The sequence below is a fragment of the Dipodomys merriami genome, unplaced genomic scaffold (genome assembly GCF_024711535.1).
Source record: "Dipodomys merriami isolate MVZ:Mamm:240054 unplaced genomic scaffold, mDipMer1.0.p SCAF_38, whole genome shotgun sequence".
In the NCBI taxonomy this organism is placed as follows: Eukaryota; Metazoa; Chordata; class Mammalia; order Rodentia; family Heteromyidae; genus Dipodomys; species Dipodomys merriami.
The window spans coordinates 5,355,496-5,382,532 of NW_027205381.1; the positions used below are offsets into that span (position 1 = coordinate 5,355,496).

General features: G+C 45.2%; 1 protein-coding gene and 1 long non-coding RNA gene across 4 annotated transcripts; one reads left to right on the top strand and one right to left on the bottom strand.

Annotated features, from left to right (window-relative positions):
• The first annotated feature begins 941 nt into the window (after positions 1-941).
• On the top strand, positions 942-26,789 carry Ptpn18 (protein tyrosine phosphatase non-receptor type 18). Of its 3 annotated transcripts, none has more exons than XM_069989462.1 (15): positions 942-1,113; positions 3,134-3,242; positions 3,417-3,493; positions 3,576-3,671; positions 3,763-3,801; positions 12,317-12,385; positions 13,955-14,017; positions 14,283-14,425; positions 15,411-15,477; positions 15,554-15,631; positions 15,741-15,830; positions 15,984-16,072; positions 16,583-16,794; positions 17,383-17,457; positions 25,116-26,789. In XM_069989462.1, the coding sequence occupies exons 1-15, from the start codon at positions 1,021-1,023 to the stop codon at positions 25,154-25,156; spliced, it is 1,341 nt and encodes a 446-aa protein (XP_069845563.1). In that variant the 5' UTR covers positions 942-1,020; the 3' UTR covers positions 25,157-26,789. The 3 variants fall into 3 exon arrangements, with proteins under 3 accessions (XP_069845563.1, XP_069845561.1, XP_069845564.1); XM_069989460.1 differs by lacking the exon at positions 25,116-26,789 and adding an exon at positions 17,674-17,868 and having other exon boundaries at positions 945-1,113; XM_069989463.1 differs by lacking the exons at positions 13,955-14,017; positions 25,116-26,789 and adding an exon at positions 17,674-17,868 and having other exon boundaries at positions 945-1,113.
• Positions 14,835-16,449, bottom strand: LOC138804930 (uncharacterized). Its single transcript, XR_011365384.1, has 2 exons — positions 16,363-16,449; positions 14,835-15,589 (listed from the first exon to the last, which is right to left on the bottom strand). It is a non-coding gene; the product is annotated as an uncharacterized lncRNA (long non-coding RNA).
• Positions 26,790-27,037: the final 248 nt, after the last annotated feature.

Below are 27,037 nucleotides of genomic sequence, written 5' to 3' on the forward strand. Positions count from 1 at the left end.
AATTAAATGATCCTGTTTCAGTGACTTAAAACACACAACCTACCTTGCCACACTGAACAATCTCAAACTGTCTACTGAACCTCTCCCAATGACAACTCTCAGAATACTTGCTTGCCCTCAGTGGTAGGAGTCAACCCGTCTACCTGAGCCAGTCCAGTTTCTCCATCATTCCCATCCCCAAACCCTGACCTGAGACAGCAGGACTGACCTCATGCACATTTTTCTGAACGCGGGAGAAGAAAACGATGATCTGAGACATTCCTTACTCTGGAACTCATTTCCGGTGCTTCATCCTCAGCTTCTAGGCAGAGGTATATGGATTGAGATCAAGTTTCCAGGATCCTTGTCCTCCCAGCTGGGTCCAAGGGCTCACAGGAAGAACAACCTCAGGAAATGGTTCTCCTTGGTCTTTCCAAAAACACCAGGAGCAGAAGCAACCTGATCCGGGCAATTGTCTCAACCGAATACTTAATGCTTCATCCAGGTTGGGACACTGATACAAACTTGCTCCCAGAAGACAGCTGTCCCAAGAGGCTGCCCCGAGGGCGTGGTTTTTAACATACAAGAATGAAAATAAATCTTAAGTCTAAACAATTTACACATGTAAATAAGTGCATTGTCGAAGTAAAATATATTTACATAGAAGTAAACATTAAGGCTGAGTAGGGACCAGGAAGCCAGCCCCAGATGAAGATTATGGGTTAGGAAGGAATGAGCGTGCAGCTCCGTGTACTTAACCTGTGGGCGTGGCGGGAAGAGAAAGGGAAGGGCCGGGTGGGGACTCCCTTACCTCTCCCAACGCACCATTGCTTTCCTGCCCGGGACTGCCGGGTTGGGCGGGGCGGGGAAAGAGCCGAATGCCATTGGCCGAGGGGCCCGCCCAGCCCTGCCCTTGCCCACTCCCATTGGCTTCCTGGAAGAAGGGGGCGTCCCTTCGCCGGCCTCTGCCTCCTTAAGTGTTGCCTCAGGGTGAAAACGCGGAGACCCTTGCCCGGGCCGGACTTCCAAGCTGGAGGCGCCATGAGCCGCAGCGTGGACGCTGTACGGAGCTACCTGGAGCAGCTGGAGGCGCGGCGTGGCCGGGAAGAGGCAGTCCTTGCCGGCGAGTTCAGCGTGAGTGGGCTAGTGTGGACAGTCTTACCGAGCCTTCGGCGCTTCACGCCGGACAGTCCGGACGTCTGTCCCTCTGTGCAGCTCGCAGGCTCTGCTCTTTCTCTGGGTGCCCCGGGCCGTCTTCCCGCCCCGGGGGTTCTGGCTTTCCCCGTCCCAGCACCTCCGTAGCTGTTGTCGTGTTCTTCACCTCCGCTTGCAGGTCTCCAGAGGCCGAAGTCCGAGGCCGGCCTGCTCGTGTCTCCTTGTTCTGTTCCCCTTCCAGAACGATCTTTCTTTAGGGCAGGGCGGGGCAGGTGCCCCGGAGTCGGCGGCGGCACCCCTGCTTGGGAAGTCCCTTGCTCAGGCCGCTCCTTAGCGGGTTGACCAGTGACCCCAGGCAAGAGAGAAACGGGAGCAGAGGGAAGAGCTGGGGCAAGGCTCCGGGCCGGCAATTCGAATCTGCGGCCGGCTCTTCAGGGCTGTGGCCCTGGGAGGGTTACCTGGCCCCTCTGGTCTCAGTCCTTTGTTGAAATGGGGATATGAGTGACCAAACTATCTCGAGAATAGTAGGTAAAAGCCCTCATCTTGGGGTACTTTACTTAGAAAGACTCCAGACGTTACCGTACTAGTGCAAATCAAGTTTGATGAGTACTCATGCAGTGCCTTAGGTATGACACTACAAGCAATGAAATACTTCACATATTAGTAACATGTTCCAAATATGTAAGCACACATGCCAAATTTAGGAATGTGTAATATTTATTGTGAAGTCATAAAATTATTACTTTAAATCACAATTTACACAACAAACATAACTTCATAAAACAACAGTACAACAAACATAAATAGAATAAACGAAGAACAAATTCAGCCTCACTTCCCAAGTGAATATACAATGTGTAACACATATGCTACACAAATACATCTGAGATGGATCATCAACCTAAAATATATTTTATAAATAGGAAAATTTACATAAATGGAAACACACAATGTTCATGCGGTTTATGGTCAAGTTGTATGGTCCTCTGTGGGGTGAGGGCACCTTCTGCTCCCGAACCATCCTGCTTGCTAGAGACTTTTGTTTCTCATCTGTAATAGAAACACCAATAGTGCTGGTGCCCTGGGCTGACGCCTGTTATCCCAGGTACTTCGGAAACCTAGATCTGAGGATGGCAGTTCCAAGCCAGCATGAAGTCTATGAGAGACTTTTATCTCCAATTAACTACCAATAAAAAGCTGACACTGGAGTGTGGCTCAAGTGGTAGAGAGCCTGCCTTGAGAAAACAAAAACAAAAACAAAAAGACTGTGAGTCCAAGCCCCCAGTACTGGCACACACACACTCACACAAATATCAGTAGTAGTAACCACTACAGGAGGGTGTCTTTAGGGGCTTAAGTAACCTGAGGAATGTAAAGTGGCTTAATAGGTGTTATTTATTATCATTGTGATTATGAATAACTGATGATGATGTTAATACACTAATCATCAATTTTAATCACCAGTAACAAAGTACCAATAGTGTCTTCCAATATAAAGAATATGCTGAATGCCTTGTTGTACATTCATGTGTATTGCCATATATTGTTTCAACAGATTACATATTACAAATATATTTTATTGCAGTTATTGCTTACAACACTGTAATACAGATTGAGTGTGCAGGAGCTAACAGGTCTATGTTCAGCCTTCATTGTGACCCCTTTCGATGGACCCTTGGCCAGTCACTTGGCCGTGTGTGCTTCAGCTTTCTCATTTGCACAATAAGGATATCAGAAGCAGGACCTACTTTATAGGGACCTTTTGAGAATTGCGGGGCCTGGTGTAGGGAGTGCTCTCTTGGCTGGTGTTATTTTACCGTCTTATTATTACATAGGTCCTAAGCCACGGGGGGGGGGGGGGGGGGGGAGGGTCTACACTCGTTTCTCTTGGGGCTCTTTGCCCGTGTTCTCTGAATGCCTCGGTGTCCCAGGGCTTCTCACTTGGCTACTTGCTTCCTCTGTTCTGCCTTCTTGATCGGTTCCCGGTACCACCCGCCAGGACCTCCTGGCCCGCTCTGCTGCCTGGAGGACTCAGGGCTTGCGCTCCACGGAGGCCGGCAGTCGGTGTGAAAATGCAAAGAAGAACCGCTACAAGGACGTGGTGCCGTGTAAGTCGGGGCTTCCTGGGGAGCACGAGCCGCCAACCTGCTGGTCTGGGCTGGGGGTGCCCTGCCTCCCCCACCTGGCAGACAGGGCTCGGGCAGCCCAGGTAGGCCTGCGGAGGACCCCTGAGGCATCCAGAGCCAGGTGCCCGGCACTCTTCCATCTCTCCTCCCTGGCAGACGACCAGACTCGAGTGATTCTCTCCTTGCTCCAAGAAGAGGGGCTGGGTGACTACATCAACGCCAACTTCATCCAGGCAGGCCGGTGTTCCGGGGAAGGGCGGGCTGGAGGTGGCAGGGCGTCCCGCGGAACTTCATGAGCGGATGGGCCGTGTCTAGGGCGCAGATGGTGGCCGGGCCTATATTGCCACTCAAGGACCCCTACCCCACACCCTGCTAGACTTCTGGCGCCTTGTCTGGGAGTTTGATGTCAAGGTTAGTTCTGAGGACTGGGAACATGGGTGAGGGTTTTAGTGCCTCTTCTCTGCTTCTCCCAATCCGTATCTCCTCTTCGCCCCTTGCCCAGGTGATCCTGATGGCTTGTCGAGAGACAGAGAATGGACGGGTATGTGTGGGAATGCCAGACCCATGCTGGGAGTGGGGGAGAAGGAATCCTGTTAGGGCCTTCCTGATCCTAGGACCTCAGGGTTACTTCACTGTGGCTCTGTGGAAAGCCACTAATTCTAATCTTGCTCCATCTTTTTCCATTTGCTCATGGAGCTTATTCCTACCGTGTTGGCAGCCCTCCTCCTGAATTTCTCCGCTGTGCAGCACGATATAGCTAACGCTCTGTACCCACTAGTTTCAGCCACATGGCTCTGATCTCTTTATATATCTCTCCCCTTCATTCTCATTCCCCTCTCCCTATGCTGGCCTCTGCTATTTCTCAGAGATACCAGGAAGGGTTCTGCCTGAGACCTTTTTATCCTCTCCTCAGGCCTGTCTTTCTTTTTTTTGTGGGGGGTGTCTGGACGTGGGGCCTGAACTTTGGGCCTGGGCGCTGTCCCTCAGCTCTTCAGCTCAAGGCTAGCACTCTACCACTTGAGCCACAGCGCCACTTCTGGCTTTTTTCTTTTTGCTTATGTGGTACTGAGGAATCAAACCCAGGGCCTCATGCATGCAAGGCAAGCACTCTACCACTGAGCCACCTTCCCAGCCCCAGGCCTGTCTTCCTTTGTGCCATCTTCCTACACTTACTTGCACAGTAACTTTGCTCTCCAGCATCCTGTTCTCCTTTCCTTGCCCTACTTTTCCATTTTTATTTATACTTCTTACTGTCTTCTAAGGCACTAGATAATTTTAAGATAAAATAGGCTCTATATTATTAGTGTATTCCATAGCTTACAACTTTTGCTTTCAATTTTCTTTTCTTCTCTTTTTTTGTGGGGGGGAGGGGTGGTCTGGTCATGGGGCCTGAACTCTAGGCCTGGGCACTGTCCCTCAGCTCTTCAGCTCAAGGCTAGCGCTCTACCACTTGAGCCACAGCGCCACTTCCGGCTTTTTTTCTTTTTGCTTATGTGGTGCTGATGAATTGAACCCAGGGCCTCAGGCATGCAAGACAAGCGCTCTACCACTGAGCCACCTTCCCAGCCCTCAATTTTCTTTTTGAAGCAGCTTTATTGAGAGGTGGTGCACACTCAAAATCCCAGGTACTAGGGAAGCTGAGGTGGAAGAATCATGGGACCAGCCTGGCCAACTCAGTAAGACACTGTTTCAGAAAAACAAAATACAAGCAATGGATCCATTTGAAGGGTCCAATTCAATTGTTTTTAGCATACTCTGAGTTATACAACCATTCCCACCAGAGAGTTTAGATTACAACCCTAGGTGATACCTACTCTACTTTTGATCTCTTTAGATTTGTCTACTCTGGGTATCTTATATAAATGAAATCATATGATACATGTATTTTTGTAAAAACTGGCTTCTTAATGTATTTTGAGAATTCATGAAAATATTGTAACATTTATCAATACTTGATTTACTCTTATGTAATACTATCCCATTGAATGTGTCTTCCACATTTTAATTCTCCATTAAGCAGTTTATTGAATTAAGATTATTTCCACTTTTTTAAAGCTGTTATGAAACATGCTACTGAAGCATTCACACATAAGGCTTTATGTGGATATTTGCTTTCATTTCTCTTGAGAGTATACCAAGCAGTGGAATTGCTAGGTCACATGAGAACTCTATTTTTAATATTTTGAGGAAGTGACCAGCTGTTTTCCATGCAGCTACAAAATGTTACATTCTCACAACAATGCATGACAACCCCAGCCTCTGTATTCCCATCATTTGCAATTCTGTAGTTTTTTTTTTTATTAATATAGAAGTGGTTTCTTACTGAGACTCTTCTAAAATTACATATAATATAAAAGTTGCCTTTTGGCTCACCTTTTAGTTCAAACTACTTATGAAGCTAAGAGAGCAAGGATCAGAATTCAAGGCTAGCTCTTGTAGAAAAGTTCTTGAGACTTTATCTAGAAAATAACCAGTAAATCATAAGGCTAGAAGTGTTAGAGCATCAGCTGAACAAGCTCAAGGCCTTGAGTTCAAACCCTAGTACCCCCCCCCACTTGAACCTCACACAAAAATTGCTTTTTAATAATCTAAGTATATAATTCAGTAGCAGTAATACATTCTCATTGTTATACAATATCACAGTATCCATTTTCAGAACTCTCCAAACATAAACTCTGCATTCATTAAACAATTTTTCCTCATTCCCTCCCCCAGATCTTAGTCATCTCTATTTTTTCTGTCTTTATTAATTTTCTTTGTCCTTTTGTCTTTGGTTTCTTTTTTTTTTGGGGGGGGGGTCCGGTCATGGGGCCTGAACTCTGGGCCTGGTGCTGACCTTCAGCTCTTCAGCTCAAGGCTAGCACTCTACCACTTGAGCCACAGCACCACTTCCGGCTTTTTTCTTTTTGCTTATGTGGTGCTGAGGAATAGAACCCAGGGCCTCAGGCATGCAAGACAAGCGCTCTACCACTGAGCCACCTTCCCAGCCCGTCTTTGGTTTCTTTTACTTAGTGTAATGTTTTCAAGGTTCAGCCAAGTTATAAGATATAGCAGAATTTCAGTCTTTTTGTTGTTTGTTGTTGTTGTTGTTGTGCTGGTCCTGGGGCTTGAACTCACTGTCTGGGTGCTGTCCCAAAGCTTTTGTGCTCAAGGCTAGTACTCTACCACTTGATCCATGGCTCTACTTCTGGTTTTTGTTTTGTTTTGGTGGTTAATTTGAGATAAAAGCCTTACAAATTTTTCCGCCTGAGTGGCTTTGAACCACATTCCTTAGACCTCGGCCTCGTGAATAGCTAGGATTACAGGTGTGAGCCACTAGAGCGCAGCCAGAATTTCATTACTTTTAAAACTGAAAAATGATTCATTGTATGTAAGTATATCATTTGTTTACCCATTAATTAGTTGGTAGACATTGAGTTGTTTCTATCATTTGACTATTGTGAATAATGCTGCTTATATACATTGATGTAGAGGTATCTGTTTAAGTCTCTGTTTACACCTAGAGTAGAATTGCTAGATATATGGTAATTCTATGCTTAATTGTTTATTTTCCACAATGGCTGTACCATTTTACATTCTTATCAGCAATGCATAGGGTTGTAATTTCTCCACATGCTCACCAGCACTTACTAATTTATACTTCTGTCTTGCTCATTAGGAAAACCATTAATTATGTTTTTGATTTTTGTTTGTTTGTTGTTTTTTGCGCCAGTCTTGGGACTTGAACTAAGGGCCTGAGTGCTGTCCCTAAGCTTCTTGGGCTTAAGCTTGAAGATCTACCACTTGAGCAACACTCCACTCCCAACCTTTTTTTTTGATAGTTTATAAGAGATAAGCAGCTCATAGACTTTCTTGACCAGGGCTGGCTTTGAACCAGCCTCTTGAATAGCTAGGATTATAGTCATGAGTCACCAGTGTCCAGCAATGGTGGAATGAGTTTTTAAGAGCTCATTTGTCCATTGGTGTATCTTCTTCAGACAAACATCTATTCAGATCATTTGGCCACTGTTGGGCTATTGGAGTTGTCTGTATTTTTGAGTTGGAAGAGTTCTGGAATCAAGTCTTTTATCAGTATGTGATTGACAAGTATCTTTGCTGTCCATGGACTATAACTTCCCTTCCTTGATCACTATCTTTTGAAACACAAACATGATTTAAACTTTGATGATTCCAATGTATAATTTGATTGTAGTTTTGACTTTTCATCTAAGAAATCATTGTCTAACCAAAGCATAACGATTTACTTGTATACTTTCTTCTAGATGTTTTGTACTTTGATCTCTTACATTTACTTCTCTGGTTTTTAGGTAATTTTTGTTTATAGTATGAGACAGAAACAGAGATCTAAATCATTTTTCACATGGATATCCAGTAGTTTACAGACCATCCGTTGAATATTATGCTTTATTCAAGATCTTGACATCCTTCTGGAGATTATTTGACAAAAAATGATTGTTTCTGAACCAATTTCATTCATTGACCTATAGGTCTCATTGTGCTTATTATGACACAGTTTTGATCATATCTTTGTAGTAAATTTTGAAATCAGGAAGCATGAAACATCTAAATTATGTCCTTTCTAAAAGATTGTTCTGGCTATGTCCCTGTTAACAAGGAAGACATAGTGTTCATGCTTAGAAAGGCCTTCATGTAAGACTGACTCTTAGATGAACACCTGAGTGTGTCTATGTGTGCAATATGGTACATGCTCAGTACTTGATCTTGTTCTGGGAGTCTCAAATTTTGGTACATGTTAGGATAGATGACGTTATGATGCAAATGTCTAATAAAAATCCAGGCCACTGAATCCCTAATGCATTCCCTTGTGTGATTCCAATGGAAGCTTGTGCTTTGTTGCCTACAGACTTTACAAACCTTTTCTTTTGCCAGTTTTATTCTGAATCCTTTCACTGTAATAAATCATATGCATGAGTATGACTATATGCTGAACTCCCATGTTCACCTAGTGAACCATATACCTAAGCAGTGGTCTTAAGTACCCATAATGCAGTTGCATTTCCATTTTAAGACCAATTGGCAATATATTCAAAATACCTGCTAAAATTCTCATAAGGACCACAATGCACTTGTAGGTCAAATTAGAGAGTACTGACAACTAAACAATAGTATCTTCAAGTCCATTTAACTGGATCCTCCCTAATTTTAGTAATGCTTTGTAGTACTTACTATGAATGTTTTGCCCTTTTGTTACATGTATTTCTATGTATTTTATACTTTTTTTTTTTGGCAGCAGTTGGGTTTAAATTCAGGTGTATGCCCTGCCGAGCTTTGTGTATTGGTTAAGATAGAGTCTTATGAGCTTTTGGCCAGAGCTGGTCTCAAACTATCCTCCCAATTTGAGCTTACCCAGTAGCTAGGATTAAGATTTAAATCACCAAATCCACTATGGTGACTCTGTGTATTTTTTACTTTTTTGATGTAGCTTTTTTTTATCTTATTAGAAATGAAATAATTTTCATGGCATAAATATACCAAATTTATTTGTTTATTTTTTATTGGTCATGGGGCTTGAACTCTGGGCCTGGGCGCTGTCCCTTAGCTCTTCAGCTCAAGGCTAGCACTCTACCACTTGAGCCACAACACCATTTCCGGTTTTCTGGTGGTTTATTGGAGACAAGAGTCTCACGGACTTTCCTGCCTGAGCTGGCTTTGAACCACCATCCTCAGATCTCAGCCATCAGTGCCCAGCCCCAAACTTATTTCTATTCCTTGATCTTGTATCCTGCAATCTTGCTGAATTTTTATTAGTTTTCTGTATTTGTGTGTCTGGTGCACATTCTTAGAGTTTTCTCTATAGAAGAAAATCAAGTCATCTACAAACCAAATAGTTTTGTTCTTTCCTTTCCAGTCTGGGTGCCTGCCCTTCCTCCCCCATCTCCTCTAGTCCTTTCTCCATAACTCTTAATTACTCTCTCTCAATTTCTATCTTTTTTTTCCTAATTGTACTGGCTACAACTCTGAGTACAAAGTTGGAAATGAACTAAGTGTTATTTGTCTCTTTCCTGTGCTTCAGACTTTTTCCATTAAAATTAATTATGTTATCTTTGGGGTTTTTGTAGATATTAAGGAATAGTTATTGAGGGATCTCAAATTCTTTATTCCCCTCATATTCTTATCATGAAATATCTTCACCTATTCAGGTGATCATGAACTTTTATTTTGTAGTCTATTAATATGGTAAGTGATTTTGATGGATTTTTCATACATTGACCTTAATTTTGGTTATAATGAAGAATACTTTGCTAGTATTTTGTTGAGAATGTTTATGTCAATATTCATGAGACTGGTTTTCTTGTAATGTCTTGCTGTGATTTTGGTATCAGGTAATGTTCTCTTTAATTTTTATTTTTCACTAGAGTATTCATTCTTTTTGTTTGGTAAAATTTATGAGGTTATCTTTTACCAATGATAAAAAAGATCAGAGAGATTTCTTTCACATCTAGTAACATACCTAGCTCTTCCTTATTTTGTATATATTTTTATTCCATTTGTATCATTTTTCTTTTGTATTAAGAGCTTATTCTCCCCATAGGCTTGCTTGTTAATAAATCTGTTTAGCTTTTGTCTGTAAAGGTTTTTTGTTTTGTTTGGAGCTTTTTTTGTTTTTTGTTTTTTTTGCTGGTCCTGGGGCTTAAACTCAGGGCCTAGGCACTGTCCTTGAGCTTCTTTTGCTCAAGGCTAGCACTCTTACCACTTGAGCCACAGTGCATTTCCAGAATTTTCTGTTTATGTGATGCTGAGGATTCGAACCCAGGATTTCATGAATGCTAGGCAGGCACTATACCACTAAGCCAGTATCCCAGCCCTGTTTTCAACATTTTTAATATGTCACACCATTAACTTCTGGTTTGTGGATTTTCTGAAAAACAAAACCTGTCATTCTTTTCTTGATAGCTCCTCTTTTCGTTGCTTTTAAGGTTTTTTTAAATTTTAAGGTATTTTTAAATTTAAATTTAAAATTCTCAGCAATATGGTCATGATAGATCTCAATATAGCTATATTTATGTGTATTTTCTCTGTGATCCATTGATTTTCTTGGTTCATAGTTTCATCAGATTTGAAGACATTTTTACCTATTATTTATTCAAATATAATTTCTGTTCTCCTTTTTCTTTCTCTTCAATCTGGACTTCAAGTATACATAGACTACTTATTATAACTGCACAGAAAAACTGATTCTCTGTTGAATCTTTCCAGTCTTTTCCCCTTGCCCCACTTTGTTGGCTGTGGGGCTTGAACTTAGAGCTTGAGCTCTGTTCCTGAGCTCTTTTGCTCTAGGCTAGTGCTCTACCACTAGAAGTAGAGCCACCGCTCTATTTCCTGCTTTTGAGTGGTTAATTGGAGATAAGAGTCTCATGGGGACTTTTTTTTTCTTCCCAGGCTGTTTTCAAACTGTGATTCTCAGATCTCAGCCTCCTGAGTAGCTATGATTACAGGCATAAGCCACAGCTTTCTTATTCCTTTTCTATTAACTGATTTTTCTACTAACGCCTTTTTTCTACTTTGCTAAGGAAATTTCTTTTGAATGATTGTTATTTAAATTTTACACATCTAAGCTGGATTCTATTGATCATTTAGAATTTTTCTTTTTTCTTTCTTCTTCCCTCACTGCCTTTTTGTAGTGCAAACCAGGACCTCACTCATACTAAGTAAGTGCTACCATCGAGCTATGCCCCCCAGCCACTTTTATGCTCATTTATGACAAATCAAGAGTAGAATTATTGTATAATTAATTTAGCTCTACATTCATGTATAATACTTCTGAAATCCCTGTGGAATAGCTCTTATCAAATAAGTCTTCTCTGGCTGGACGGAATGTAAAACATTTTGTTCCATTGTCAACTCAAGAAAATAGTCTTCCTGCAGATCTTTAGTTATTATTCTTTCATGGGTAGTTAATTTTGCATTTGTCTCATGGAATTTCTTGCTATATATACTCAAATTATTCAGACAAAAAAGGTTAGGGGAGAAGACCTCTAGCATATTTCTGGAGCTGGTTGTGTGTATGTGTGTGTGTGTGTGTGTGTGTGTGTGTGTGTGTGTGTGTGTGTGTGTGTGTGTGTGTGTGTGTGCATGCGCGCGTGTGTGCGTGCTGCTACAGGTGTTTGACCTCACAGCCTTGCACTCTCCTTGGCTTTTTCCACTCAAGGCTGCACTCTATCACTTGAGACATGCCTTCACTTCCAGCTTTTTGATGGTTAATTAATGATGAGATTCTCATAGATATTCCTTCCCAAGCTGGCTTCTGACTCCCATTCTCAGAGCTCAGTTTTCTGAGTAGCTAGATTTCCAGGTGTGAGCTAGATTTACAGGCATGAACCACCCAGTGCCTGACAACTGTTAGCTTTTTCTCTTTTCTTTTTTTGCCAGTGCTGGGGCTTGAACTCAGGGCCTGGGTACTGTCTCTGGGCTTCTTTTGCTCAAGGCTAGCACTCTACCACTTGAGCCACAGTGCCACTTCTGGCTTTTTCTGTTTATGTGGTACTGAGGAATGAAACCCAGGGCTTCATGCATGCTGAGCAAGCATTCTACCACGGAGCCACATTCCCAGCCACTCTCTTTTCTTTTTTGACTTTTGTTTGCATAGCCCTTTCTTTCCAGGACACTCCTGTGCCCTGCAAATTCTAGCTGAACAACCTCCCTCAGCCATGATCTGTGCCTGTTCATCTCAGTGGAATTATTAAGCTTCTCACATCTTGCAGCCTGGTGGCACCTCCAGGCTATAAACCAGGTAGTCTGTTTAGTGACTACAGACCTGCACTGCGTGAGTCAGTGTTAGAAAATAGTGGCTCATGCACTTTGCCCAGCTTTTTGGCTGCCCTCAGTCGGAAGATATCCTGGACTGTCTTCGTACTGCATGTTCAACAGCTTGCCTCCATGGACATTGCCTGTGTTTAGTGTGACACTGGGCAGCTGGCCTCTGTTACAGCAACAGTTCTCTGTGCCTTTCCCAATAGCACCTGGGGTATATTGGATCATAACTCTGAAGGTGATCTTCTCCTTATTCCCTGCTCTTTTTTTCCTTTATTCTGTAGAAGAAGTGTGAGCGTTATTGGGCCCACAAGCAGGAGTCACTGCAGACTGGGCTTTTCTGCATCACCCTGGTGAGTGGGTCAAAGATGGGAACAGCAACCTACAGGGTCATCAAAGCTACAGACTCTAATGGAGATGCCCACAGTGGATAGCCTTTGGGCTGGGACTGGAAGGATGAACCATTTTCCCTCAGTTCCCTCACACTGTGGGAAACTCAGAGAATGCCTGGGTAGTATCATGCAAATAGTCAGAATGCAATAATACTATTAAATATTGCTATCCATGTTTTTCTTGTTGTTGTTTGATTTGGTTGCTTTTGTTTTGGGTGCTGGGGTAGAACTCAAAACCTCAAGGGATGCACTCTACCACTGAGCTGCACTCCAGTCCTAGCACTTTTTTTTTTTTTGGGGTCGGTGGTGGGGCTTGAACTCTGGGCTTGGGCGCTGTCCCTCAGCTCTTCAGCTCAAGGCTAGCGCTCTACCACTTGAGCCACAGCACCACTTCTGATTTTCTGGTGGTTTATTGGAGATAAGAGTCTCATGGACTTTGCTGCCCACACTGGCTTTGAGCCACGATCCTCAGATCTCAGCCTCCTGAGTAGCTAGGATTACAGGCACGAGCCACTGGCGTCCGGCTTTCCTAGCACTTTTATTTTGGTTTGAGCAATTATCGTCATAGTATTAAACTCCTATTTTGTACAGTTCCAAAGAACTTGAGGAAACCTCTTGTCATACATGTACTTGATGGTCAATAAGTACAATGAAACCATTTTATTTGAAAACAAGGAACTCTTGTTTTCGCTGTAAATGGTCTTGTTTCAGTTTATATAGTAGTCCCTATCTGATAAATGAAAAGTTTGGGAGATATTTAAGTCAAATTAATATTTATTTCTGATTTGTTTGTTTATTGCTGATTCCGAGGCTTGAACTCGGGGCTGCACACTCTCGCTTGCTTGCAGCTGGTGCTCTATTTCTTCAGCCATGCCTCCAGTTCAGCATTTTGCTGGTTAGCTGGAGTAGAGTAGCTAGCTGGAGAGAGTATCACATCTTTTTTTTTTTTTGCCTAGGCTGGCTTCAAACCTCAATCTTCCAAGTGTCAACATCCTGAGTAGCTAGGATTAAAGGTGTGAACCTGGGTTGCTGGCCAAATGAACTTTTAAAAAATGTTTTTAGTATTTGATTTTTGATCAAGAATGCTTTTCCCCTGCCAGGCATGGTGGTGTATGACTGTAATCTAAGCACTGGGAAGATAGAGGCAAAAGCTGAAGGCTACCTAAGCTACACAAGGAGTCCCTGGCTCAAAAGAAAAAACATTTTTCTTTTCTTTTTTAATTTTTTTTGTTGGTCATGGGACTTGAACTCTGGGCTTGGGCACTGTCCCTCAGTTCTTCATCTGTGCTCTACCACTTGAGCCACAGCTCTACTTCCAGTGGTTTATTAGAGATAAAGAGTCTCACAGACTTTCCTGCCTGGGCTGGCTTTGAATTGTGAACCTCACATCTCAGCTTCCTGCAGAGCTAGGATTACAGGTGTGAGCCACCGGCAACTGGCCTTTTCTTTTCTATAAATGTGTTTTTTGATATCATTTGTTCCCCCTTCTCCTTAATTTCCTTTCTTTTCCAACTTGCCCCATGTACTCAGACAAAGGAAACACAGCTGAATGCAGACATCATTCTCAGGACTCTCCAAGTCACATTCCAGAAGGTACTGAAAGGGCTTTTGCTTGGAGAGAACTATTTCTTCCTCTGTTTTGTTGCTATGTAAAATGGACATGAATGCAGTAGATTCCCACCCCCTGGATCAAATCCAGAGTCCCCCATGTGCTAACAAGCCCTAGCATGTAGCACCACCAAGCTGCATTCTCAGCCATATCTAGTGGATTTTAAGGACAATGCTTAGAGTTGGGCCTAAAATGCAGGAGGAGCTCAGTGAAAGCATTTCTTTTCTATTCTTTGCTCCTCTGCACCAGGAATCTCGTTTGGTGCACCAGTTGCAGTATATGTCCTGGCCAGACCGTGGAGTTCCTAACAATCCTGACCACATGCTCACCATGGTGGAGGAAGCCCGCTGCCTGCAAGGATCTGACCCTGGACCGCTCTGTGTCCACTGCAGGTTTAGAGAAGGGGCTTTAGGAAACCTGGAGAGGCTCTAGAAGGAACAGGGATGATGGAGAGAGGTTAGGAGGGGAAAACTGGGCTTGCATCTAGTCTTGACTTCTGAGTGCCCATTTAATTTTGCTACATGACTGAAATTGTTAGCATTTTTAAAGCACTGACTGCTTTCTCCAGTAAACATACAACAGATGCTCAACAATAAATATGGTGTTCCTTTGACCGATAGTCTGGGCATTCTGCATACCAAGAGACCCTGCAGGGATCTCACACCAACTACAAATGCCCCCATTTAAAAGGGTTTGTGGCACTGTGGTTGTGGTAGTACAAGCCTGTGATCTCAGCACTTGTCACTCAAGGACTGTTAAGAATATATTAGACTTCGCCAGAAAACCACATGGACATCCAGGTACAAAGAACAAGGAAAAGATTTATTGCCAGTAAAGGGACCAGCAAGACCCTCTCTCACAAGAGAGAAGTGCCAGCTATTGTCTGAGGTGACCTATAACCTACTGAGGCTAGAAGGGGCTAGGAGATGGAGACCCTGCTGTGGACCTGTGGACCAGGGGCTTCATCATTTATGGCTGCTGCCAAGTAGTAGATAAGGGACTGCAGCTGCCCAGACCTGAATCAGGTCACTCTGAGAGGATCTTTCTGTTTATATGGTGGTAGCTGCCCCAGAGGAGTGCCATCTCAAGGAAAAGGAGGGGGTTGGAGGCTGATTATTTACTGTCTTTACTACATGGGCCTAGTGTTGCCTAAGAAAGGAGCATGCTAAGCTATGGAAAGGGGAAGGAGTGTGCTAAGCCATGGGAAGAGAGTTTATTGGGCTAACAGGGGCAAAAGTATCGCAAGTTCAAGATCAGCCTAGGCAACACGTGTAGACCTTGTCCAAAGGGATGAGTGAGGAGGAGATGGGTGAGCCAGTGAGGAGGCCAGGGTGTGGGCAGACCCTGACAGAGCGCGCCCTGGTTCTCCCTCATTAGTGCGGGCTGCGGGAGGACCGGCGTCCTGTGCACGGTGGATTACGTGCGGCAGCTGCTCCTGACCCAGGTATGATGAGGTGGTAGGTGTGCGCGGTGTAGCTCTTGCCCATGAGGCTGCTCACAAGCGCCTCTGTCTGCCCCAGAGAGTCCCGCCCGGCTTCAGCCTCTTCCAAGTGGTCCTGGAGATGAGGAAGCAGCGTCCATCAGCGGTGCAGACCGAGGTGTGCAGCATCTTCCCCGCCCCGCGGACGCGGGGGGGGGGGGGGGGGCTCCGCGCTTCCCCCAGCTGCCCTCTCCCCAGCTACCCTCCGGACACCCTTGCCTCCGCAGGAGCAATATCGGTTCTTGCACCACACCGTGGCTCAGCTCTTCCACGCGGCACTCCAGCGCACCAGCTCCCACCACCCGCACTCCAAGGAGGTGCGGCGGCCCCTTCCCATTCTCCCCTCCACGCGCGTGCGCGCGCACTCACTCCTGAGAGCCAGCAGTGGCTCTGGGGGCCGCCGCGGCTCCAGCGCCCTGGGACGGCTTCTCAGGCTTACCTGCAGTTTCGGTCTCCCCGTCTCCCACCAGAACTGCGCCCCCCTGTATGACGACGCCCTTTCCCTACGGCCCTCCCCGGCCATCTTGGCCAAGCCGCGCCCGCCCGGCGGGGTCCTCAGGTACGGCCTGGCTCTCCCTGCCTCTCCCTGTGCCTCTCAGGCTTTGAGCCGCTCCCCGAGTGGAGACGCCCGTCCCGGGGTCCCCACTTCTCCGGGCACCTCACGTCGCGCAGTTCACACCTAGCGTTAGGTGCTTTGGCCACAGCGGGCCCTCCTGGGCGCCGGCTTCACCCTTCGTCCTCAAAGCTGCCCTCCATGGAAGGCCTTCGCCGTCCCCGCCCGCCTCCCATTCAGAAATGCCCCTGCAGCAGTGACCACCCCCAGCAGGAGTGCGCTTCCCGCCTTCCCACCCCGCGGGCCTCGGTCCTTCCGATGCACCTGAGAGCATGAGTCCGCGGAGAGAGGCGCGCGGCCGCCGCGCGCCCCGGAGACCCCCGGTGCTTCCCCGCGCCCTGGGCAGGAAGGAAGCCGCGGCTCAGGCCGAGCACACCCCACCCCCCCGCCTCCCGGGCTGCTCTGGGCCCTCTCACTTCCTCCCCGCCGGGCTCCCCTCCCCGCCTTCCCTCCCAGGAGCATCTCCGCGCCCGGGGCCCCGACCCTCCCCACCATGGCCGAGGTGTACTACGCCGCTGTGCAAAAGCGCGGGCCTCCCGTGGGCGCCGGGCCGGGCTCGCTGCAGGCTCCAGGCAAGGGAGAGACCCCGGTCTACAGCCAGGTGACACCCCGCGCCCAGCGGGCTGCGGCGCCGGTGGAGGATTCGCTGGGGCCACCGCCTGGCCGTGGTAAGTCGAGGCCTGCCCAGCGCTGGGCTGGGAAGGGCTGGCATCTTCCCTCCTCCACCTCCCACCCCTGCCCTTCCTCCTTGAGACTCCTTCCTGATGGACTCCTGTGAGCCCAAGCTACCCGGGGACCTGGCCCCACCGCCTCAGCCTGGCCACGCCTCCAAGGCTCATTTCCTGGCTTTCTTAGTCACACACACCCCTGGGGCTGCTGCTCCTTCAGCTCCCCCAGGCCAAACCACAGAGGGTGGTGAGGGCCTACAATGCCAACCTGTTTGTCTAAGCCTTACCCCAAGGCAATGCCCCTGACATGTCCAGATCCACGACACAAAGCCTCTTACTATCTCCCACTCCTGGGCTCAGCAGCTGTTTGAGGTGGAGTCTGAAGACTGTGGAAAGTGTGTGTGTGTGTGTGTGTGTGTGTGTGTGTGTGTGTGTGTGTGTGTGTGTGTGTGTGTGTGTGTGTGTGTGTGTGTGTGTGTGTGTGTGCTGTTTGAGGTGGAGTCTGAAGACTGTGGAAAGTGTGTGTGTGTGTGTGTGTGTGTGTGTGTGTGTGTGTGTGTGAGATCTCTGTGTGTCTTCTGTCTGCAGTTCCTGATAAGGAAAACCCTGCTCGATCTGATGCCTATGAGGAGGTGACAGATGGAGCTCAGACTGGAGGGCTAGGTAAGTTTCACACAGAGCTGGGTGGCTGAGCCCATACTTTGAGTAAACCTAGGGAGCGCAAAGCTTAGGGTAGGGAGTGGGCTTGGGCGCTCAGAAGCCCATGGATGTGGTCACCGTGGATCAGAGGACATCGAAAGGCAATGGCCTTTGCAAGTTGTCTACCACATCATGACTCAGCTTCTTTGTGAGACCCAACAGCACCCTTCCTCCACCCAGGCTTCAACTTGCGCATCGGAAGGCCGAAGGGGCCGCGGGACCCCCCTGCCGAGTGGACCCGAGTATGAGTGCTGCACCTATGCTGACCTGTTGCCTACATGGGTACTTGTTCTGCTGTAGCCCCCATTCTGCTGAGCAATAATGAGACCACTGGACCTACATCAAAATAAAAGTTTCTCAGGGTATAAAAAAGAAGGGTTCTGCTTCCATGATTGTAGAAGTCTGGCTATTCAGGTGCCCTGAGCAAATTTTAAAAAGCACACCAGGAATGCACATTGTTCACTCCCACAAATAGCCTCACCTTACAACTGGAAACATGGGGTACTGTCTCAGCCAGAGAGACAGACCAACCAACAGCCTGACATACCACTCCCAGCCAGAGAGAACACTAGAGTTCCCCAGTCAGACTCCTCTTCTAGCTAGACAGCCAGATGGACTTCTAGCTGGAAAGCGTTCCAGGCAGATATAAATAGAACCCAGAGGGCTAGGCAGGTGTTTCAGCTAAAGAGACCCTATCCAACATCCCAAATGGGAAGACTAATAGATCTACACTCCTAACTAGCCAAATGAACTCCTATCTGGATAAATCTAACCCCCTCAGAATGCTAAGGGCACAAACATCTCAGCCAGCCTGCCAGACTCCCAAGTAGACACACATGGTTCTCCGCCTAGGCAGGACCCACATTTGTAGCAATAGATTTTGCTGTTGCTGGGCACACAGCTGGGCAGGATGGTAAATAGCCAGGTAGTCAACTGGCTAGATAGATGGACAGGTACTGAGATAGAGAAACCTCCCAAGCCTAGAGATCCTCCAGTATCCGGATCATCTCCCAGCTGGATAGATATTACATATCATCAGATCTTTCAGACAGACTCCCTGTGAGCAGCTAGGTAGGTATACTTGAGACCTTCTGATAGATTCCCTATTTGATCAATGGACCTTTAGACAGACAGTGAGCTAATGTCCAGCCAGAGTTAGATCCCAAGCTGATTGGCCATCTAGATCCCAAACTAGTTGGGACAGATAGATAGACTTCCAGCTAGACAGACTCCAGACAGATAGGGTAGTGGACCCCAAGTGTCCCAGATAAGTTGTTCATATAGACTCAGTCTTTGAGCTGCAAGGACACAGACTTCGCTTGGCAGACATACCTGCAGCCTGCTACACAGATCTCAAGCTTGGTAACTCCAGGTGGCAGGTAGATTGATGAGTCTTTGAAATCTCACTGCAAAATGGATTCCAGTCACACTGAATCCTAGCTTGACAAAACTTTCAGGATAGACCCATGGCTAGGCAGACATGTAGATCCCCAGCTAGAACTACAAGAGCCAGACAGACCTCTGGGTAGATATTCAATGAACAAGAAATATACAAAGAACAATCAATTGTGTGTGTGTGTGTGTGTGTGTGTGTGTGTGTGTGTTCCTGGAATTGAACTTGGGGCTTTGAGCATACTGTGCAAATGCTCCACCATTGAACCACACTCTCAGCCCTAAGACAATATTTTTAAGTAGGTTCTGTCACTGTTCATATTTTAGGTAAAAACAAGGCACAGAATACACAGATTGAAACCTTTACTTTTATAAGACCATGATGGTCTCAGTGTTTGGTATAGAAATATATGGTTGTGGAAAAAATGAAGCTGTGATCTTTAAATGAATACTAATTGCTAGTTATGGGCTGATTCACTGATCTTCACATAATACCACAATAGGGGTATCATCTCATGTTTCTTTAAACTGTAAAAGGCTGCATGTCAAAGTAGTAGTTTACATTGTTATGTGACCTTGAGGAAGTATCATAATTTCTCACTGGCTCAATTTCTGTCTATAAGATGGGGAAAATAAAAAGATTGTTATATTGTTCAGAGCAAGGGTGAATTTGAATACTTGGAATAGGTGAGGAAGATTTTTTTAACTTTGCAGAGAAAATACAACTCTATATAGGAAAACTATACCTCAAATATTTGATTATGCATTCCACTTAAATCACAGTAGATCTACTATTGATAATTCTTTTTTTTGGTTTGGTTTGGTGTGTGTGTGTGTGTGTGTGTGTGTGTGTGTGTGTGTGTGTGTGTGTGTGTGTGTGTGTGTGTGTGTGTGTGTGTGCCAGTATTAGGGCTTGATTTCAGGGTTTCTCCCTTTTTTGCTCAAAGTTAGTACTCTATCACTTGAACCATACCTCTAATTCTGACATTTTCTGGTTAATGAGAGATAAGAGTCTCGCAAACTTTTCTGCCCAGGCTGGCTTCGAACATCAATTCTCAGATCATAGCTTCCTAAGTAGCTAAGATTACAGGGATGATGCACTGGCACCTGGCTAGTTGCTTCATTTTGAGTCAGAGGGAAGAAAATATGGCTTATTGAGTATACTTGTGATATAGGCATTTAGAAAAGAGGTTTGAGTTGTACACCATACCTTACAGCAGGATGTTATAAATGCACTAAAAGATAAATGTAAAGTATTAAATAATAAAAGTATTACAAAAATTATGGAAATTTATCAAATCACTGATCATACCAATCCTTGCTAGCTATAGAAAATAGAGCTGAGCACTGGTGGCTTATGCCTGTACCTTTAGCTACTACTGAGGATTGTAGTTTGATGCTAGCCCAGACAGAAAAGTTCATGAGGTTTTTTTTTTATCCCCAATAAACTCAAAAGGCTGGAAGTGGAGCTATGGCTCAATTGGTAGAGCACTAGCCATGAGCAAAAAAGCTCAAAGACAGTGCTTAGGCCTCGAGTTCAAGCCCCAGGACTGGCACACACACAAAAGTCAGATATATTTTAATTTGTGAAAATATTTCAACCTCATAAAAATCCCTAGAAGCAAAGTCATACAATTAATTATAATCCTGAAAACATAACTGACATTAAACAAGATGTCCTCTATGTGAAATGCTTCCATGAATCAATAAGCAATGGCAAAAATTTTAAAACAAGTGTGCACAGATCTTCTGCCATGCACAGTAGGAAGCACAGCAGTTAGAATTATAACACATACTTTCACTATGTTAGCAAAGATAAAAAAGTATAAGAGCACAAACTATTGCCTAAGAGATGAGGGAAGTGACTACATACAGCCAGCGAGTATCTAACTGCATACGGCCTCTATGGGCAAGAACAGTTTAGTTGTGCGTGTTCACATATAAATGTATTTACCTTTGAATAATTTCTCTCGTTTCTAGGGTCTTTGTCTTTTGTGATTTTATTTCTAGAAATTTGTCTTACATGGATACTCATAAAACTTCAGGATGACTAGATTACTCATTGAAGCCCACAAGATTGGGAACACTTTATTCAATATAGCAAAGTCTTTTACTAAAATACATTCAAATTAACTTTAGTTCTTTTTTTTTTACTTTCATAGGAATATTTTAGATAGACCAGAAAGAAATGAAAGAAAAAAAAATCAATGAAATGTGAATGTCATTTACAGCTGTATTTGAAATGAATCCTGTACATTTTGCTTTGGACTATTGGTTCCCATTCCTTTGATGTTTGAGTCTTTTTTTTTGTGGGGGGGTTTCTGGTCGTGGGGCCTGAACTCTGGGCCTGGGCACTGTCCCTCAGCTCTTCAGCTCAAGGCTAGCGCTCTACCACTTGAGCCATAGCGCCACTTCTGGCTTTTTTCTTTTTGCTTACATGGTGCTGAGGAATTGAACCCAGGGCCTCAGGCATGCAAGGCAAGCGCTCTACCACTGAGCCACCTTCCCAGCCCTGATGCTTGAGTTTTGCTAGGTGGATGGCACTGAAATAAAGTGTTCAAAGCCATAAAAAGAAACAAAGACAAAGGCACATGATCCAGGAACCAGTGAAGATACCCTGCCTTGTTGTTTTCAAGCAGCTACTGTGCCAATCTAGAATACACAACTTTCTGTACAGGAAAAAAATATTTAAGACTGATTTGGGAATAGTAGGCTTACTGATAATAGGCTCTAGATTGAGGAGTGCTGTGGGCATCAGGAAAAAGCTAAGACATATAGCTCAGGAAGTCTGAGCTACTGGGAATCCAACAGCCTCTGTTAATCTTCTCACTTGGTTCCCCTTTATAGAAAGTTTGTTGTTATTGTAAAGGTGATGTACAGAAGGATTAGAGGTACATATGTCAAATAATGAATACATTTCCTTTCATCCAGTGTCATCCTTTCCCTCCTGTCTCCACCCACAAATTGTATTGTTCACTTTCAATAGTATGCAGTGAACACCACTGCTGTCCTTGCTCATCCTTTTTTCTTCAAGTCCGGTGCATCCAAAAGACAGCCAATTGAAAAAATCAGACAGAAAGGAAACCAGTGACAACAACAAAGAAAAAAACTCCTTGTTTCTATCTCTTGGAGTTCATTTCAGAATATATTATTTCATATATCAGTGGCACATAGGCACTGTGCTTCTGTGTTTCTCTCCTAAGAGTAACTCTTTTGGTCATACTCACTGTGTATAGGTGTCTAAAGTCTTGTATAATTTATCCTGTCCCAGTGTATTTTTAGATCTAGCTTCTGCTTATGAACAAAAACGTTTGCCATTTGTCTCTCTGAGCTTGGCTTACACTTGGCCCCTTTGCCTGCTTCCTCCTTCACATCCAAATGAAGCCAGCACTCCCACCATGATCCACTTCTGCATCCACTTCTGCCTTCTGAGGCACTTTCTTCCCCTTCCCCTTCAGCCCTGTCTTTCCCACACACTAGTTCACATTTGATCCAGCCTCTGCAAAACGTGGATTCCTTTCCCTCACCAGAACTCTATTCTGCTCCTTAAGTACCTGGGGTCAACCTGTCAGCCTCTATCCCGAGCTGGCCTACCCTTGGGGCTAGAAGCCAATTCTGTAGGTCAGGGATGGGTCTTGTTCTGCTTTGTTGCCTTTGTTTTTGGAGCATACCCTGTACTAAGCAGTATTCTGTGACTTTTTGTGGGCCACACTTCAGTGAATATACTTGCTCCATTGTGATCCTGAGAAATTGTCTCAATGGGAAGAGCCTGCAGAGTGTCCACTGCTACCTTAACAATGGTCACAAAAGAAATCACTAAGCATCCATTGTTCACCAGGGGTGTGTGTGTGTGTGTGTGTGTGTGTGTGTGAATGAGAGAGACCGAGAGAGACAGAGGGACTCACTATATAATCCTGGCTGACCTCACAATCATCCTGCCTCCATTTCCCCAAGGGTGAGGATGCTTGTGCCCCATAGTTGGCTTCCCATGCATTTTGAAAACCAGGGAAGCCATCCTTAACCAGGAAAATGGCAGATAAGCACACATGTGGCCAGGTGGACAGAGTAGGTGAGCGAGTATCAGAGTCACCAGCTTTGTTTCTAGTTCTAGCAGTTGTGCCTGGCTTAAGGAACAGAATTTGCCCTAGTGGCTTTGGTCCTGGGTTTTTCCCAAACATTTACATCTACATGGTTGACACCTCTACATAGAAGAGATGTGGCATAGGTACATCTGTGGGCTGTAGAGTCTTTGATTTGGGTAACACTGTGGGGGAACCACTCTGTTCTGGAACCTGATAGATCTCTCTGGTCTGTTGCACAGGATCGTCATCATTAAAAACCTTGAAAGGCCAAATATTAGGCATACTCAAGGAGAAAGAAAAGGAGGAGGGAGTAGTACATTTGTGATAATCCACTGGAAAGACCTATTCCAGCACAGGCACAGCTTGGGGCCACTTAGAGAGGTGGAAGCAGTTTAGGTGTTAGGTGAGTGCTGAGGGCTGGGCAGGGTCAAGGGTCAGTTGTCAGCTTTGGGACTGCATTTACTTTAGAAGCTTCCCTTATATGTTGCATTATATGTTCCCTTATATGCTGCTGCTGGTTTCCGTGAGCTTTGTGACTTGTGGATCTGGCAGCTACCCACTTGCTATACAGGCTGCTCAGTTTGTAGACTTGGGGGGAGAGGTGTGTGTGGCAAAAGTCCAAGACTAGGGAGTGTCACATGAGTGTGTTGGAGAATGTAGAAAGAAAACAGAGCAAAAAGGTCTGTACTGGGATGCAGGAAGGAAGGAGATCAAATGAACTCAGCCCTCTCTCTACCAATTCTAGGGCTTTCAAATCTTTCCCAACAGCAAACCACTCCCACAGGAGGAAGGATGCAGGAGAAATGGAACCTAGCCTTCCAGCTCTCACTTCCACTCAGCAGCAAATCACAGGTTGAAAACGTGTAGGGAAGTATAGGGAAGGACATGACACCCTGACCTCTTCCTGGTGAGTCTGGGGGAAGGGGAGACAGCTGGGAACCTCTACCTCCTCCTCAAAAAAAGACCTTGGGAAAGCAGAGGCTTTACAGAGAGCCTCTACCCCTGCCTCCAGGAAAGTTGAAATAGCAGCTTTCTTTTTTTCCCTCCCTCCCTCCCTTTCCTTCCCTTCCCTTCCCTTCCCTTCCCTTCCTTCCTTCCTTCCTTCCTTCCTTCCTTCCTTCCTTCCTTCCTTCCTTCCTTCCTTCCTTCCTTCCTTCTTTCCTTCCTTCCTTTCCTTCCTTCCTTCCTTCCTTCCTTCCTTCCTTCCTTCCTTCCTTCCTTCCTTCCTTCCTTCCTTCCTTCCTTCCTTCTTTCCTTCTTCCTTTCTTCCTTTCCTCCCTACCTTTCTGCCTTCCTGCCTTTCTTCCTGTCCTGGGGCTTGAACTCTGGGCCTGGGCACTGTCCCTGAGCCTCTCTGTTCAAGGCTAGCAGCTTTTTCTGGGTAGTTTTTAGGAGATAAGAGTCTCACTGACTTTCCTGCCAGGGCTGACTTTGAACTGTGAGCCTCAGATTTCAGCCTCCTGAGTAGCTAGGATTACAGGTGTGGGTCACTGGCACCAGGTTTGAGATAACAGCTTTGAGAAAGCGAAGACCCTGAGGCCTCTGGAGAGAATCATGAAAGGCACCAACAATGCAACGCCACTGCCCCTTGAGGTAGGGGGCACATGACTCAACCAGATGCCAGCACAGCCAGATTCACCAAAAGGACTATTAAGGTGGGCCCCCTTGAGCCTACAATGGAACTACTGATTTCTGGACCCTACTTCTTCCTCTCTTACACCCAGGAGTCTATGCTCTCCTCCTTGCCTGGGAAGCAGGTGGTTAAGACCTCACATGGAGTAAGGCAGTCCCATTTGAGAGTTCAGATTGGGAGCTACGCGGCTTTTCCACTGTGTCCCCTGACATCTCACTATTACTTTCAAATCAACTCCGACTTTTCTTGCCTCATAATTGTCTGCCCAGTGAATTCTTCGTGGAAGGAGCGAGTTAAATGTTCACATTCAACTAGTCTGGCTTCTGTAAGGAAGCTTTCAATGGCTGACCCATCTTCTTGAGGACTCTCCCTCAATCAATGCTGTGTTAGATTGAGACAATGACCCTGAAGACCCTCAAGACACTAACAAGTTTCCACAGCTCCCTTTGTGGTGACCTCTGGTAGTGGGTGAGTGTCCACAGGCTTCTTGATTTATGTTTGTTCCTTGTTTTCAGATCCTCAGAATAGGCTGCCGCTGACCAAGGGACCTTGCTAGTTTTCTGAGAAGAAGCATATGACAACATGGATTTGGTATCCAGTGCTGACCTGCCACAGAGGAGTCACTCCCACACCAGGTCCTGTCACTGGAGTCACAGCCAACTGGAACTATGGGCTTATCCTGTGGCTAGTGTGCCAGTCTGCTTTCATAGCTTGACTTCTGACTGACTTTTCCTTCCTTTCTCCTCCTTTTCTTCATCCTCTCCCCTCTCCACCTTCTCTACAGGCCAGGAAACTAGGAGTGGATCTATGGGCTATGTCCCATGTTCCTCTGTGGAGTCATATCTGTTTCTCTGTGCTTTTCTGCTGTCCTGGACTCTTTGGTGATTCCTGATGTTCTGCCTCTCTTCAAAATAGTCTCTTTTGTTTCCCTGACTTCCTGGAGATAGATGAAAGAAGCATCTAATCTGCCCTCTTACTCAAGAAGGCAAACATCATTATTTTTATGAAAAAAGAAAGGCTTAAGCTTGTGAGCAGTTAATAAGAATGCAAAGTTATCTGCTTTGATCTATTCATCCCACTTCAAACTTTTTCTCTGAAAAATTACTTAAAGCTCAACAGATGGCCAGAGCTATGTATCCATCTTTAAAAAGTAGAAACTAACCCTTCCAGATGAAACCATTTTGAGATTATATACAGTATGCAAAATACTTCTGCAAATGTGGTAAGCCAAATGCAAACTAGCATAATGCAAATAATAATGACAGAAACATATGAAAATAGCTCATGAAAATGACCTCTTCCTAGAACGGAATTGGAAGAAGTTCAAACAATAAGTAAATGAGAAGGCATACCAAGAAACACTTCTAATAACAAAATCAAACTAATCAGGAGGCAAAATATAGAAAGGTGGAAAGGGAATAGAGGCAAAGGGGCAGGGGTGTGCCCAGATCTTTACAGACACCACGGTCTCCTGAATTATCATGTCTGCATGCCCACATCGCAAGGATGCTACAACCCCATCATCATCCCCTGACTCAGTCACTGCATGACTTGATGGTATTTGTCAGGAATGTGTTCATTGATTCGATATCACTGAATTCCATGGGTATAATTTAAAAAATAAATATTAAAAAAAATAAAGATTTATTCAGCTCACAATTTGGGAGAATGTGAGGTGCAAGGTCCCAGTGTAAAAGGTGCTTAAAATCTGCTTTTTTTCACTCCCCCCACCCCCCAAGACACATTAACTCCTTATTTAGTTAGGAGCAAACAAAGGTGAGGCATCCCTTCTTCTCCATCCAGCTCTTTGTTAGTTCATTGGAGATAAGTCTCAAAGATTTCTCTGCCCCGGGCTGTCTTTGAACCCTATCCTTACATCTCAGCCTCCTAAGTAGCTAGGATTATAAGAGTGAGCCATTAGTGACCAGCTCAATTATTCTTTTTGTAACAAAGCCCCACCTGAGAAATCCTAAAACAATGGACTGTCAGACTACCTGAAATCACCTCTGACCACCTCTGAACCTGCCTAGGAGGTGAGAGTATACTAACTATACACACCCTCTTGCCCTCTATCTCCCTATTTAACCGGAGGCCAATTCCTGTATCCCTGATAACCGCTGTAGATGGCTGACAATGTACTGAAGGGTTACTTCCAGTGGTCTCTTTATTTGACATATAGGGTCTGAAATCCTGTTTCACAGGTCTACAATTGGTGAGGATCTTTATGTTAATGGGGACTGCAGAAGCCCATAGTGATACACAGCATCACCTTCCAAGAGGGGCTCCAACAAGAGACTGGACCAAAGTGGCTCCTGTAACAGATCCACTTGAGAAAAAACCCTTAATCATTAAAAAACCAGTAATCCATGAATGACTGATATATTCATGAGGGATTCATCTCTCATAAATCACCTTTCTCTTTCTTTTTCTTTTTCTT

What these genes read in the sequence shown, in the direction of transcription:
- Ptpn18 (XM_069989460.1), top strand. Translation starts at nt 1,021, where the DNA reads ATGAGCCGCAGCGTGGACGCTGTACGGAGCTACCTGGAGCAGCTGGAG. An exon ending in TCTGGGAGTTTGATGTCAAG is followed by an intron (nt 3,672 to 3,762) that starts GTTAGTTCTGAG and finishes CCCCTTGCCCAG; the next exon opens with GTGATCCTGATGGCTTGTCG. An exon ending in GGCAGCTGCTCCTGACCCAG is followed by an intron (nt 15,478 to 15,553) that starts GTATGATGAGGT and finishes TGTCTGCCCCAG; the next exon opens with AGAGTCCCGCCCGGCTTCAG.